Source organism: Protobothrops mucrosquamatus, unplaced genomic scaffold (genome assembly GCF_001527695.2).
Source record: "Protobothrops mucrosquamatus isolate PMUCROS unplaced genomic scaffold, P.Mucros_1.0 scaffold204, whole genome shotgun sequence".
In the NCBI taxonomy this organism is placed as follows: Eukaryota; Metazoa; Chordata; class Lepidosauria; order Squamata; family Viperidae; genus Protobothrops; species Protobothrops mucrosquamatus.
Genome location: NW_015386559.1, coordinates 768924 through 785181, shown reverse-complemented (window position 1 = coordinate 785181; position 16258 = coordinate 768924). Strand labels below are relative to the sequence as shown.

Genomic DNA, 16258 nt, shown 5'->3' with positions numbered 1-16258 from the left:
ATTTGTATTGCTACAAATTTTCCACTAAGGAAATTAGAATTATTTTCAACTGCATGTGGCAAAAAAGGAAGTTGACCTCAACTATTGTTGAAAACTAAGCTAGCCAATGTTTGTGCTGGACTAGCCTATAGAAAAAAGGCATTTAGAAATGTTAGACTTAATTTGGTTCGGATACAACAAAAAGCTTCCAAGGAGATAATGAAATATAAAAGAAAAAAAAAACCTGAAAAGTTTCTTTATGTAACTTCTCTATTTTTTTGTATATCAGAGCTTTCAGACTGAATTGGATTAGATAATAAATAGTAAAGCCTTTTAAAAATCAGATTTATTTACATTTTCAATATTATTTTAGGGAAAAAACATTTGTTTTAGCAATCAAGACAATGATAAGCCAATAGTGAAACATTTTGTAATGATTTTTGGATGTTTCATATGTGCTGGCAATGTTGTAAATGCCAACATACTGGAAAATGATTGATTGTTTATATCTCATAGTTTGTACAGTATATTTGAGTACTATGTTTATTGAAAGCCAATAATATTTCAAATGAATCTATATTTAATTCTTATATAGTAATTTTTTTCTAAATAGTTATAGTATTTTTTTTCTAAACAGTTGAATAGCCTCAACTGTCTATATTGTGCTGGGAACACAGAATATTACTTTAAGCAAAACATTTACTGAAAGATTTATTGGAAATAGTAGGACTTATATGCTTCCAAAATGTTTTGAAGAGGTATTTTGGAATAAACAGTGCAGTATCTCTTTAAAATAGCTGCATTTGTTTTGTGGGGCTTTTCTATATATCTAAAAAACAAACACAGTTCCTATAATGAGTCAGTTAATTAAAACGTCTTTAAGGCACTCATTAAAATAGTGCAAGTTTTTTTAAGGTTGCATGGAAACCTGAAAAAAGATGTGGCAATTTTTAATTAGATGCTGCAATTGTGTATCCGTGCATCCCAAAGCACTTCTAAAAGATTTTAAAGCAGTTATAGTACCAGAAAATAATGAATAGAATAGAATAGAATAGAATAGAATAGAATAGAATAGAATAGAATAGAATAGAGCTGGAAGTGACCTTGGAGGTCTTCTAGTCCAGCCCCCTGCTCAAGCAGGAGAACCTATACCATCTCAGAAAGGTGAATGTCTAGTCTCCTCTTAAAAATCTCCAGTGACGGCGTGCCCACGATTTCTGGAGGTAAGCTGTTCCACTAGTTGATTGTACTCACTCTCAGGAAGTTTCTCCTTAATTCCAGGTTGCTTCTCTCTTTGATCAGTTTCTAGCCATTGTTTCTCGTCCTACCCTCTGGTGCTTTGGTGAACAACCTCCCCCCTCCGCCTTGTGGCAGCCCCTCAGATACTGTAACATTGCTATCATGTCTCCCCTATTTCTTCTTTTCTTTAGACTAGCCAAACCCAAGTCCCATAGCCATTCTTCGTATGTTTTAGTCTCCAGGCCTTTGATCATCTTAGTTACTTTTCTCTGAATTTTTTCCAAACTCTCAACATCTTTTTTGTGATATGGTGACCAAAATTGGTTGCAGTATTCCAGGTGTGTTCTTACAGGGTTTTATAAAGCGGTACTAATACTTCGCGTGATCTTGATTCTATGCCTCTGTTTATACAACCCAGGATTAGCTTTTTTGGTTGCTGCTGCACACTGCTGGCTCATAGTCAAGTGAACGTCCACTAGGACTCCAAGGTGACTTTCACAGTTACTGTTTTTAAGCCAGGTCTCACCCAATCTGTATTTGTACCTTTGGTTTTTCCTGCCTAAATGTAAGACTTTGCTTTTCTCCACATTCTCCACATAGGGCCCATTGTTCAAGTTTGTCAAGATCTTTTTGGATCCTGAGCTTGTCTTCTGGGGTGTTGGCTACTCCTGTCAGTCTGGTGTCACCTGCAAATTTGATGAGTTCCTCTTCAATTCCCTCATCTAAGTCATTTATAAAGATATTGAAGAGTACTGGGCCTAATTATTACAAAGGCAATTAGACAAAGGCCATTTAAAATTATTTTCACACTGGTATACCATGCTAGAAAAAAATATCAAAATGTCAGAAATGATTACTATGAGATAAATGCAGTTCCTATTCAATTTGGTCATCTTTTTTTCTTTTATTTTTTAAAATGCTTTAACTTGTGAGCCACCAAGAATCATTGGGAGTTGAGTGGCATACAAATAAATCTCCCTTTTTACAACCTTGTAAATGTAGTAAATAAAATGAATAAATTAAAAAATAAAGTTTAATTTCTGTATTGTTATTGTTATTTTATTCCACTTCATATAGGCTCCTTCATTTTTTAAAAATACAAATAATGCGTTGTGCAATTCATGCTGTGAATAAGCAAAATATCCCCCTTTCTATTTTCTATAGTAAATTTGGATGATTGTATATCCCACATCTTCTTTCATATCTGTTTCTAATACTTAATAACCTTGATCTCAGCAATTTTAGAAGATGGGATTCCAGTGTGGTAATTGATGACTGTGATTTTTCTTACAGAGATATGATAGCGACCGGATGTGAAGATAAAAATGTCCGTGTTTATTATCTAGCAACTAGTTCTGATCAGCCACTGAAAGTATTCAGTGGGCATACAGCCAAAGTATTTCATGTAAGATGGTCTCCCCTTAGAGAAGGAATACTTTGCAGTGGTTCTGATGATGGGTAAGTATTTTTTCTTTAAATTTGTCACTGACATAGAATTAAATTTTGTCTGAAGTTAGTGAAATAGTTACTTTATATTTAGTAAAGGATGGAGTACATAGACTATTCATAAAACACTAAATTGTTCTGAAAGACCATTGTTTATATTGTAGCCTCCTCATGTTCCTCAAGGAAACTGATGTTTTTTACTATAGTCTCCACTACAAGGCCTGGGATAGAGTAAAATGTTGTAATGCATTAATATTTGTGCTGCAGAACCTATATCACTAGCATAAAGGTGAAATACAATGTCTGTATTCAAATATTTGGCTAAAATCCCAATATCAGGATAAATTCTGTAGAATTCAAATCTAGAGTGTAACTAAATTGCTCTCATTAATAAAAATGGGGATTGGTGCCCGTTCTTTAGGTTCATACTGAATGAAACATATTAATTGTCAACGCTGCTAACATCGGATGTTCTTGCTTTGACAACAGATGGAAATGTAGCCATCTTTTCTCTATCGCTTTTAGAGTTCATTGATACTGGGAGGGGGAATGTGGCTGAGAGTCCCGCTAGTCATAATAATAATACTCAGCCGTGGGAACCCAAGATTATTAGGTCCAGAGTTGATAGAAATTTGGCGGGCAGGGGAGATGGGAGAAAGCCCACGCTTTAAGTTAATTGGGGAATGTGATTTATGACTGTTAATTGGAGGAGGGAATTGCGCTTTGATACTTTGTGCCAGGGGAGGGGAATTCAGTTTTTGGCTTCAACTATGTAGTGCCGATACTTTGTTTCTCGAATAAAAGATTCTTTAAGGAAAACAATGCCTCAAAGTTCTTTTGAAGAGATTCATCTGTCGGAACCATGACATTAAGCCCAAAACTCCAATTTTTACCTAACTATCTTGGGGTCCCGAGCCCCGGTTGCTGTTCCTAGAATTGAGGGATAGACGGACAAAGATTCGGAGAAGATCTCAGCATGGAGAAGGAAGGAGTGCCTGAAACCAGCACCCCGGCAGTGGCTGCTACCTCAGAAGGGGGAGCGCAAGCCAGCACGCTGGTGGAGAAGAAACTTTTTCAGGCCTCTCAGTTGGGAGCGAGACCCAAGCCACGAGGACAGCTGATCTGGTCATCAGAATGGACCTTACCCAGTGGAGACTTTAGACACCTTGAGACATCCTTGCCACGATCAAGTACTTCGAAGGCAGATGAGGTCGAGTTGCAAAGAGGGGCTTCCCGCATGCCACGTTCCCCGGACCAGTGGAGAACCACAAAATCGACTACCGCTGAGGATTCGGGTGAGTGGAAGTACCTGTCCACAGCCCGTAGTCAATCAGTGGAGAAATTGGATGTCAACGCTGCAAACATTGGATGTTTTTGCTTTGACAATATAAAGAAGCAGCCTTTGCTCTTAGAATTAGAAGATGCTGGGGGGAGGAGGAAGAATGTTTCCCCCGGTTGTTTTTAATAAGATAAGAAATGGCATGTTATAGAATGGAAGGGAAGCTTTGCCCTTCAAACTGATTGGAGAACATGATTATGACTGCAAATTGCAGGAGGGAATTGTGCCAGATATTATGTGCTGAAGGGAGGGGAATTCAGATCTTGGCATCCACCGTGCTGTGCCAACACTTTGTTACATGATTAAAGACTTTTTAGGATAAACAATGCCTGGAAGTTCTTTGAAGTGTTTCACTAGTCGAACCATGACATCATCCCAAGATCTTTCTTTTCAAACTATCTGGGGTCCTGAACTCCAGCCACTGTCTCTAGGCTTGAGAGAAGCTGGCAAAGATTCAGGAGGAAATTTCATCATGGGAGAAGAGAACCTGCTTGAAGACCGTGACCCGGCAGCTGCTGATACCCCAGAGGAGGAAGCAACAGACAGCTTGCTATGGAGGATGAGTTTTGGCAGATAGAAGCGGAAGCCAAGCAGCTGGGAGGGAGGGACTGGAGGCCTCTCTTAGCAGGAGTTGCTTTCCGCTTCTCACTTCTAACTCTTCAGATCTTTCTGCCAAATATTCTACTGACCGACTACGAGCTGCGGACGGATATTTCCACTCACCTGAGTCTTTGGTGGCAGATGGTCTGGCAGCTCTCCACCGGTCTGGGGAATGCGATATGCAAGAATCCCTTTGTTGTAGCTCTACCTCATCTGCTTTTGAAGCCCTTGAGGGTGGCAAGGCTGTTTCGAAGCGTCTGGAGTCTCCGCTGGGCTTATCCCAGTCTGAGGACCAAATCAGCTCTCCTAGCTGCTTCGGTCTTGCTCCCAGCTGGGAAATCTGCAAAAGTTCCTTCTCCACTGGCTTGCTGGCTGTCGCTCCCCCCCCCCAGGGAAGCTGCTGCTGCCAGGGTGCTGGCCTCAGGCAGTTTTTCTTCTTCCATGGTGAAATCTTCCCCGAATCTTTGTTAGCCTATTCCCTTAGTTTAGGAACAGCAACTGGGGTTCGGAACCCCTAGATAGTTTGAAAAGTTTGTAGATTTTGTCATGACGTCATGGTTCCAAAAGATGAAACTCTTCAAAGAACTTTGAGGAGAGATTTGAAGAGCTAGAAATGAGAAGTGGAGAGCAACCCTCCCATTCCCCATACGTGAGCGATCATGATGATCAGCGAGGCAGCCACCAACTCATGCCAAGGGGAAGCTCCAGTCCCACCTGTGTGGGTCAGGTAGATTCCCCATCCTCGAAGCCACCAACCATGGCCTCTAGCCCCGCGGGGAGAGATAGTTCCAGTCGTTGCCCCTCCAGAAGCCCTGATTGCCGATGACGAGATAAGACCTTGAGCCGTCACCGGGACAGCCAAACCCCGGATCAACACGCTTACTGGCCACCCAGCCCAGGGCCCATAGAGCAATGGGGGATGTCACAGCCTCCCCAGATGGGAAGCCAGCAGCCGCTGGCTGTGCAGCAATCGAACTGGGGTCCTGAACTCCAGCCACTGTCTCTAGGCTTGAGAGAAGCTGGCAAAGATTCAGGAGGAAATTTCATCATGGGAGAAGAGAACCTGCTTGAAGACCGTGCCCCCAAATGTGCAGCAGCAGATGCGGGCCTTGCAACAACCAGAGGTGATGCAGCGATCAGGAAGGCTGCAACCGCTGGAAGTACAGCCCCACAAGAAGCCGAGCTGAGGCCAGATCAACCCAAATGACAGCCACCCTCCCTGAAAACCTCCAACCGCTGCAGCTACTGACAATCCCAGGCTACCTGCAGGCCCACCGATCAAGTGCTTGAGATGTGGACAACAGGGACATCGAGCAGCGACTTGCCCAGTCCCTTACCCTCAGCAACAGAATAGACCGGGACCACCAGTGAGAAAGAAACTAGCCCAGCAGCCGGCGAAAGAGAAATCCAACTGGATCACGCAGGAACCTGTTGCCCAAGTCATGTCCCCCAAGCAGGAGAGTGCCTAACCCCAAGCCGGACCTGCCACCGCTCTATTCTCCTACGATAAAGAATTATAGACCAATATCGTTATTAAATGTGGATTACAAACTTTTTGCCTCAATAATAGCAGAAAGACTAAAAAGATTTTTGATCGAATTTATACATCCAGATCAAAATGGATTTTTACTAAAGAGACAATAAAGAACAACCTAAGAATGATCTTAGATACCTTGGAACATTATGAAATGCATCCAGGGAAATAAATGGCATTAATCTTTTTACGTAGATGCGCAGAAAACGTTTGATAATGTCAACTGCCAATTTATGGTACAACAATTAAACTATATGGACTTTGGAGAAAACTTTATAAATATAATTAAAACAATTTACCATAGACAAATGGCTAAAGTAATTGTAAATGGAGATTTTACAGAGAATTTTAATATTAAAAAAGGTACAAGATAAGGGTGTCCACTATCTCCAATCATTATTTATTTTAACTCGAAGTGCTGAATAGAAATGTTAGACAGGACCCAGAAATTAAAGGTATGGAGATAAAAGATGAAAAATATAAATTACAAGCATTTGCGGATGATTTGGTATTTATATTAGAAGATCCCTTGGAGACAAGCCCTAAATTATTGATAAAGAATTTGGAGAAGTAGCAGGATTGAAAATAGAGATAAGATTAAAGTGATAGTTAAAAACCTTACACATAAACAAAAAAAATCAATTGTCAGAAAAAAACAGATCTCCAGATAGTTAAGAAAGTTAAATACGACTTCCGGTGGTGACAGGCTGCACCAATGGCGGCTTTTGTTAGCCGCCCGCCTGGGAGCGCATCAAAGCCTGAAGAGACAGCGTGCAACAGCTGACTCTCGGCTAGGAACCCCGTCCCTCGGGCGGAGAGGGGGGGGTGAGCAAGTCCAGATAGGCTTAGAGCTCCCCTTCACCCCGGTTTTTCTCTGATCGGGGTTGAAGGGTGAGAGCTCAGCCGGAGTCTGGACATTCTCCGCGCCCCAGGACGCCTTCGCTCCTTTCCATTTGGAGCGAAGCCAGATGCAGCGGCCACCTCTGCTACTGAAAGCTACTTGGATTTAAACTATAAGCAGACGGAACTAAGCAGGAGGTTTGGAGTAGTTTTGGTTTATGTGGAATCTTTGAAAATATATTAACATCTTCCTTTTTGGTGGGGACTTAAAGTGAGAAGAAGATGGCTGCGGAATTGCCGTTTCTTTGGAACTGATAAGAATTTTTCGCTTTTTACTTTTCGCTTTTTACTTTCACTCTCCTCTGGTTATTAACTGGATAGAGATACATTATGTTTTTTTTTGGTTTTTGGAAAGTCTTAGTTGTAAAGAATTTGCAATGCCTACTTGTTGCTGCCTTATTACTTTAATGGATTACTGAAGTGTTTTTCAAAGAAGCTTGGAGAATGGCTTTAAAATGGCTGTGGAATTGTGAAAGAAAGAAAGAAAGAAAAATCCATACTTTTTTTTTTGTTGGCTAAATGGTTGTATTGTAAAGAATTTCTCCTTTTTTTTTTCTTTGGAAATGCCTTTATCTCCAATTACAAATGACTTACAGTATGTTTTGAAGCAAGCAGTAAAGCAATTTATTGTGGAAGCTGAAGATCTTTGGGTCAAGAAATTAGAAGGATTATGTGAAACTGTTGCATCTGTTTTTCAGAGTTTTATAGTTCCAGATTGTACAGAGCAATGGGCGGATAAGTTATGTGAAAATGTTGAAGAAGATGTTATGGAAATAATTCCAAATGATATGTTATATAGTAGAGATCTGGAAAATGATAAGCATGAAAAGTTGGGAAAGGAAGCTGTAACAGATCCGGTTATGGTCCTGGTGTACCTCCCTGATGAAATTTTGAAAAAAAAAAAAGCTTATAGTCAATTTATGGGTCGTGCATCAGAGAAAACCAGCTGGAGATGTTGCTTGTGTTTTTAGAAGATCTTGCTATAATGGAATCATACAGGCTTATTATTTGCAGAAATTTTGGATACGCTACAAATATCTGATTGTTATTGAAAAAGGAAGATTCACTGGCTTTGAAGGTTGATCAGCAATGAGAAAAAGAATGGAGAGATCCAGGAGGATAATCTTATATGAACGTTTTGAAAGTTTTTTATTTTTAAAATTTTTTGATCTGGAACTGATCTCTTGGACATATTCTATTTGAATTAATAAGGCTTAAAGGATTGAAGTATTTGATAAAGAAGAGTGCAGATGAATATACTATTAAAATTTGTTGTAAAAAATAAAGGAAGAAAATTTTACTTAAAAGATATGTATTTGAGATTAAAAAAGAGTTTAGATGATTAATGATATATAATTGTATTATTCTAAAGGATTTATATTGTCTTAGAGGAAGTTAAAGATGGTTTTTTAATGGGTTTAAGATATTTGGATGATTAATAGCAGTAAGATTAGTAGTTAATTTTTATTTTTTTTATTTTTGAAGAAATGTTAACGTTTAATTTTTAGATATTTAGATCTGGGGAAGATGGATAAAAAGGAAGATTTACTGACTTTGAAGGTTGATCAGCAATGAGAAAAAGAATGGAGAGATCTAGGAGGATAATCTTATATGAATGTTTTGAAAGTTTTTTATTTTTTTTATTTTTAAAATTTTTCGATCTGGAACTGATCTCTTGGACATATTCTGTTTGAATTAATAAGACTTAAAGGATTGAAGTATTTGATAAAGAAGAGTGCAGATGAACACACTATTAAAATTTGTTGTAAAAAATAAAAAAGGAGAAAATTTTACTTAAAAGATATGTATTTGAGATTAAAAAAGTTTAGATGATTAATGATATATAATTGTATTATTTTAAAGGATTCATATTGTCTTAGAGGAAGTTAAAGATGGTTTTTTAATGGGTTTAAGATATTTGGATGATTAATAGCAGTAAGATTAGTAGTTAATTTTTATTTTTTTATTTTTGAAGAAATGGTAACGTTTAATTTTTAGATATTTAGATCTGGGGAAGATGGATAATTATATTTTGAGTTTCGGAGTTAAAATATATAATTTTTGTTGCTTTTTATTACCATTTGAGTTAAAGTTTATATATTCTATATAATTTAGATATGCATTTTATAGTTAAGTTTGTTATTGTTTATTAGAGCTAAAGTAAATTAATACTGGTATGTGTTATAATTGGATTGTTTTAGGTAGATTTGGGTTGCTTACGTGACTACTCCTGTATTTAGTTCTGGGAAGTCCGGGGGGGATGGGAGGGAAGGGATTTCTTATGTATTTTGGTATACTAGAATGGTAGTGAGATATAATGTACTTAAGAATGGAGGGAATGTGGTCCTGTGAGGCTGTTGAGCATCTTAGAATAGGAGGTTTTTTAGTTTGTTTTTTTTTATTATTATTAATGTATGCCATAATTGTATGTTTGTTTATTTTAAAAAATCAATAAAAATTTGTTATAGAAAAAGAAAGTTAAATACATTAAATACCTTAACAGCAAGTTGTGCGACATTAAAAGAAGATAACTATTTTAAACTGTTAAAACAAAATCAGATTTGGAAAGATGGAAAAATTTACAATTATCAATCTTGGGAAGAATAGCAATGGTGAAAATGAATATTTTACCAAAACTACTTTTCCTATTCCAAACAATACCTATAAAATTAAAGAACATTTTTTTTGATGAGCTAAATGCATTGATTTTGAAATTTATCTGGCAAGGGGAAAAAGCCAGAATAAGACTGAAATTGCTACAATCAAAAGAAAATGAAGGATTTGGGCTACCAGACTGGGTTCTATACTATCAAGTGGTTGTATTAACATGGTTAAAAGAGTGGATAACCATTAGATACAAAAGATTACTATATGTAGAGGGACATGACCTACAACTTGGATGGCATGCTTTTCTATGGTATGGGAAGAACAAAATACACAAATACTTTCAAAATCATTATATAAGAAATGCCTTACTTCTGACATGGGAAAAGATAAAAATGAAAATTTATATGAAAATACCAGGATGGATCTCGACAATGGAAGCGTTTGTGCACCCAAATTTAATCAACTATGAGAAACTGGTGACATACAGAGACAATTTGAATACTGATGGGAAATTACAAACTAAACAAGAACTGGAAGAACAGGGCATTGAGCTATCATGGTGGCCACACTTGCAAATGCAAATGAGATACGAAAAAGATGCTAAAATATATGGTTTTTATAAAGATCAAACAGAGTTTGACCAGATATTATTGTCATCAGATGAAAAACTGATTTAAAAACTCTATAAATTTTTGTTACACCTGAAGTTGGAAGATGAACAAGTTAAAGAAACAATGATAACTTGAGCAAAAATTTTTGGGCACAATGTAGAATTAGGAAAATGGCAACATTTGTGGGAAAGAAATTATAAAATAATAAGGGCAGCTACTTATAAAGAAAATCTATATAAAATGTTTTATAGATGGCATCTACCACCTGGAGGATTAGCAAAAATGTTTAAAAACATGTCTAGTAACTGTTGGAAATGTAGGCAAAAGTCAGGCCTGTAATATCACCTTTGGTGGACATGCCCTAAGGCAAAAAGAAATTGGTCAAAAATACACATGTGGTTAGAAAAAATGTTAAGAAAACATGTAGATTTTAAGCCAGAACTATTTCTTCTAGGTATAATTACAGAGAACTATGACAAAAATGTATATATTTAATATTACATGTAGCAGTGAGAATTACATTTGCACAGTATTGGAAAAATGAAGAAACACCATCGGAAGAAGATATAATTAGGAAAATTTTGGATTGTGTGGAAATGGATAGGCTTACACTGAAAATGAAAGGGAAAGAAGATACAGAATATTTTCAAACGTGGGATAGTTTTTATAAATGGCTAGAAAAACGCAATAGAGAGTAGAAATGGAAGCTGTATTACTATTAATGTTAAATATATGAACCCAGACAACATGTTGTTTATTAGACACTAAAGATTTGTAACTATAAAAACTTAATAAAATATCTATATAAAAAAGAAAAAAATATCATGTTCCTTTAAAAGTAAATGTTATTTTCAAATTCTGGATATGGCAATTCCTGTGACTATGAAAAATCACTATTTTGGAACATCAGGTCTTAGTTTTTCACTAAATTAGATAATGTCCCTTAATTTATAGTAAGATAAAGCACAGGAAACAGTGCCGAGACAAAGTCTCATCAAGATTCTTCCATGCACCGCAATAGGTTTGTGGTTTTATCTGGAGATGATCAAAATATTGCAATAAAATGCCATCTTTTTTTTACAGCACTGTTCGGATATGGGATTACACACAAGATGCTTGTATCAATATTCTTAGTGGGCATACAGCACCAGTACGAGGATTGTTGTGGAATACAGAAATACCTTATCTATTGATATCTGGCAGTTGGGATTATACAATCAAAGTATGGGACACAAGAGATGGTACATGCCTGGACACTGTGTATGATCATGGTGCAGATGTTTATGGTAACATGTTTGATTCTATGTTTTTGTACATTTTATATTCCTTTTGAAAATCCTATTATTTTAAAATATTACATTGAAATTTTCCTTAATTCCTTTTCTTTAGGATTAACTTGTCATCCTAGCTACCCCTTCACTATGGCCTCTTGTTCCCGAGATTCCACTGTGAGACTTTGGTCTTTAACACCTCTGATAAATCCTCTCCACTTATGCATCTTGGCAGACAGATCATGGGATGAGATAATTGGAAACATTGGTGGGTAAATGATGGCACATGAACAGATTATATACAAAATGGTCGTATTTTCACATATTTTCCTATGGCTTTTGTGAAAGGCTGTGGAATATCTCTAATACATTTATAGTGGTACCTTGGTACTCATTGTTAATTTGTTCTGGAAGGCACAATGAGTACAAAAATGATGATTACCAAACAATTTTTCCCATAAGGAATAACGTAGTGAGTCACGAGGCAGCCAACACTGACAAGTTCTAGCTCAGTGATGGTGAACCTTTTAGAGACCGAGTGCCCAAACTGCAACTCAAAACCCACTTATGCATCGTCGGGTGCCGGGTGGGTGTGGCCCATTAGGTGGGTGTGGCCAATTGGGTGGGTGTAGCCCATTGGGTGGGCGTGGCTGCAGTGGTAACAGCAGACTGGGTGGGACTAAAAAGTTTGATCAATCAATTCCAACTTTGCAAGATCTTTTTTTTCCCGCAAGAAGTTGAAATTGACTGATTGATTGAACCTTTTTTTTTGTACACGGCGGCAGAGGCCTAAAGCAAAAAGGTTTTATAAAACCCAGCTGAAGGCCTAGGACTGGGGCGATGGCGCGCGTGCCCACAGAGAGGGCTCTGAGTGCCACCTCTGGCACCGGTGCCATAGGTTCGCCACCACTGTTCTAGCTTGTGCATTAAGTACCAAACAAATGTTAAGTACCAGGAAAATTTTTGCATCAAAATGTATTGAGTACCAAATTCGATGAGTTCCAAAGCAGTTGAGTACCAAGGTATCACTGTATTTTCTTCAGGTTATATTCTCTTTTTCACTCTTAAGCCAGAGGTCCCCAACCTTTTGGGCACCAGGGACTGGTGCCATGGAGAAAGGTTTTTCAATGGACCAGAGGGGGTGTGGTTTTGCGTACTATCTGCATCCCACAGATGGGGCTTCGCTTGTTTGTTCAGCCTGGTTGCTTGCATGCTGTGGACCGGTGCCGGTCCATGGACTGGAGGTTGGGGACCCGTGCTCTAAGCATTATACACAATTCCTATTGATATTGTATTTTCATTATCCCTCTATTCTTGCAGGTTGCTGTATGTTGATAATTAAATGTGTTGATGGATTTGGTACACATTTTACTTCCATATTTGCCCCTCTTATTAGAGTGAACAAACATCTTGTTCTCACTGTTTGGAATTGATTTTTCTTTGAAGTATTTTTTGAGTCAGATTTCCTGAAGTTTTAGAGATGTATTCTTCTCTTTAAGAAGTAGCAATAGTTGTAAAATAGTTGTAAAAATAATGGTAGTACTGGGATAATATAATGCTGTAAAATAATTAAATAGCTGTTTGTTTATACATTTATTTATATATAAAATTAAATATCTTTTAATTGTATTGCTTTATTGTTTGTGCTTAGGTATAAGCATGTACCAAATAAAAATACTACCTTTAATACACCTTATTAATGTACAAATAAATAAGAACAAATAAATTTGACAAATTCCATATGAAGACATCTATTCCTATTTCAGCTGACATTATAGTTTATTATGTTCATGAATGTTAACAACTTTATCACAAATGGTTTTGCATAACTAATGGTGAAACAGAATATGAATTCTTACTGAATAACAAACTATACTCAGGGACTCATTCTGATACCCATTAAACATTCTATTTTCTTGCCTGACTTAAACAAGATTTGCAATATGAAAATTGTAATACTGGAAAGCAGATTTAATAGAAACAGACATAAGAAATGTTCAGGATAATTGCCCATACCACAGAACAATATAGATGGTGAAATCTGTTAATATGTTACTGTAGAATCCCTAGGTGAAGTTGAGAGGGTCAGAAAACCAAGTTTGGCATGCATAGTTGTCTTCATCTATGAGGTAAAATATATGTTGATATTATGTTCAATTTTCTTTTCAAATATTTTGATTATTGGTTTTTAATAGATCGTGCGGTTGAAATAGGTGCTCCTCCTTTGCTCTGTGGAAAAGTATCTAGGGATATTAAACAAGAAATAGAGAAGCTAAATAGTAATCCTCGAGGAAGAAAGCTAAGGTGGTTTTCAGAATGTTTATCAGTAAGTATTAATTTTTAAAAATATATATATATCCAATATAGAATTTTCATTAACAGTCTCTATTGTATATAGATTAATATTGAATTTAGAGTTCACTGAAATTGGCTTAGTCAGAACATAGGCTTCTTGATTTAAGTGGGAATTAAATGGTACAGATTTGAATCATTCTGAACGATTAAACTCTCTATATGTAATATAGAAGCCCTGGTTTAAATCAGGAAAATAATCTGCAGGTTTTTTTGTTATTTGCTATCCGTAGAAAGATTTTATTATAAAGACTAGAAGTACCTGAAAATTACAGAGGAAAATTTGAATTGTATAAAGACTTTATTATGGTCTTAGGCTAGAAAAAACTATACATAAATAATCCAAAGGCTATATTATGCAAGGTTCATAAATGAAAGTACAATGCCAGGGGATATCTTGCAATTATATAATTTATTTATTGAATTCATATCTTCACTATATGATTTTTTTACTAACAGCAGCATAACTAGTCCTTATATTACCAGTTAAATTGCTGATAATAGCTAGTTCTTATATTACCAGCATGCACAGAAAAATTAGTTCCAACCTAAAATAATAAAATTTTATAGTGACAGAAATAGCAAAAAATCACAGACACTTAGAAATAAAGAGCAACCTAGGAGCCTCTCTAAATTCCATGAACCCAGTCAATATAATACTTTCCGGAGAGCATCTTGAAAAAGACGTTAATTGCAGGCTGTATTCTAATATGGCATTAACAATATTTTCCTTTTTTAAAAAAATAATTCCAGCCCCGAGGAGGCAGTAAAAACTTATGGGATCTGGTTGCAGTAATAAAGGGTCAAGATGATAGTTTGCTCCCACAGAATTATTACAAAGGAATTATGCATATGAAACATTTGGTTAAATTTAGAATGGTAAGTTGTATTCAGACTGAATATCTTTACATCATTTTGGATTTTGCAGTGCATGTCTATGTAGCCATAATTTTCCCCACAGATCTGCAAAAATGAATTTGCATTGCCATATGAGCCTTCTTCCCTCTGTTTCTTGGGACTGGGGAGAGAGAAAAGGCAAGTGGAATCTTGCTGAGCAAAAAAGTGTGGTATTTCAGCTTGTCCTTATTTCTTCCTATTTCCGATTATTTCCTCTCATTATTTGCTTTGGTAGCAAAGGAGAACAAAAGAGTGACTTAGGCAGCACAAATGGCAAAGTGCTTCTTTTGATCCCTCCTTACGAATTACAGTGATGCACTCCGGGGACTAGAGTACTTTGGCTTCAGTCCTGGGGGAGTAATCCAAGGAGCTGGGAACTCTTGCTAATTGGAGATTGTCTGCACCCACATCTCTAGAGAAAATGTTGAAAACTGTCTTCTCAATTAAACTGAGCAGAAGTTTAATTGACAACTTCATTGGCACTGTGGGGACCCAGAATGCAACACCAATTACAGACCAGTATAGCTTTAATGAGAGGAAGCCTCATAATTACTAAATATTTGCAAAGAATATTTGTAACAAAATTCTCTAAAACAGTATTGATGGGAGAAACATTTGAAACCCACTCTTGGACATTTCTCTCTTTTTTAAAATATCTCTTCTTGCACTTGAGCCATTGAATGGCAGTGATTATAGATTTCAATGTTTTTTACTCTATATTTAGTTTAGCTTACATTTTTCCTCATTAGATTAAGCATGGTAGTTACAAATGATAAACCCTTAGTGTACAAATGTCAAAATTTACAATAATACTTAAACTGAATTACTATGCATATTTTACTACTTTAGTTATACAAGAATAGAAATACTGTGTTTTTCTTTTTCAGAAGAATTTTCATTGTAATGAAACTTTTATTACAAAAACTACAGTATTGGGTTGAATTATTGTGAAGTTTTGTAAGAAATATTTTAAACCAACAGATCAACAGCCAGCTTTTGTTACATAGGCTACAGAAATGACAGAAACCTTATATTTTTGCAGTTAATAATGGATCACCTTTTTGTACATTTTAAAATATCTACATCTGAAACATTTGGGATGTTTCTGCAAACACATCTGCAAACTGAGTTGAAACAAAGAGATGTACTTTTCTTCAGCATGATTTGCTCCCAATGAATTCCATTTAAGGTTTGCTATAAATGTCCACAGAAAAAACATTAAAAGAAGACAGTTCCTGCAAATCAGAAATGAACTGCGCAGGAATATACAAGAGGAGCCACTAGTCCCAGGGCTTTTTTTCAGCCGGAACGCGGCGGAACCGCGTTCCGGCACCTTTTTCCGGGCCGGCCGCACCGGAAATAGCCCCTCCCGCACCGGAAATAGCCCCTCCCAAATTTTACTTGCATTCCTGTTCTCTAAAGGGGCGGTCCTAGGGTTTGATGAGGGCGTGGCCAGGTTTGAGTTCCGCCACCTTTTCTCTGA

At 36.8% G+C, this 16258-nt stretch overlaps 1 protein-coding gene across 1 annotated transcript in view; it reads left to right on the top strand.

Annotated features, from left to right (window-relative positions):
• The window catches only part of WDR17 (WD repeat domain 17), an 80569-nt gene that overhangs the window by 32601 nt on the left and 31710 nt on the right, over positions 1–16258 (top strand). Inside the window, exons 12-16 of the mRNA XM_015813940.1 lie at positions 2512–2676; positions 11339–11541; positions 11645–11794; positions 13722–13852; positions 14632–14757. Coding sequence (XP_015669426.1) covers positions 2512–2676; positions 11339–11541; positions 11645–11794; positions 13722–13852; positions 14632–14757 — 775 coding nt within the window. The remainder of the gene's footprint in view (positions 1–2511; positions 2677–11338; positions 11542–11644; positions 11795–13721; positions 13853–14631; positions 14758–16258) is intronic.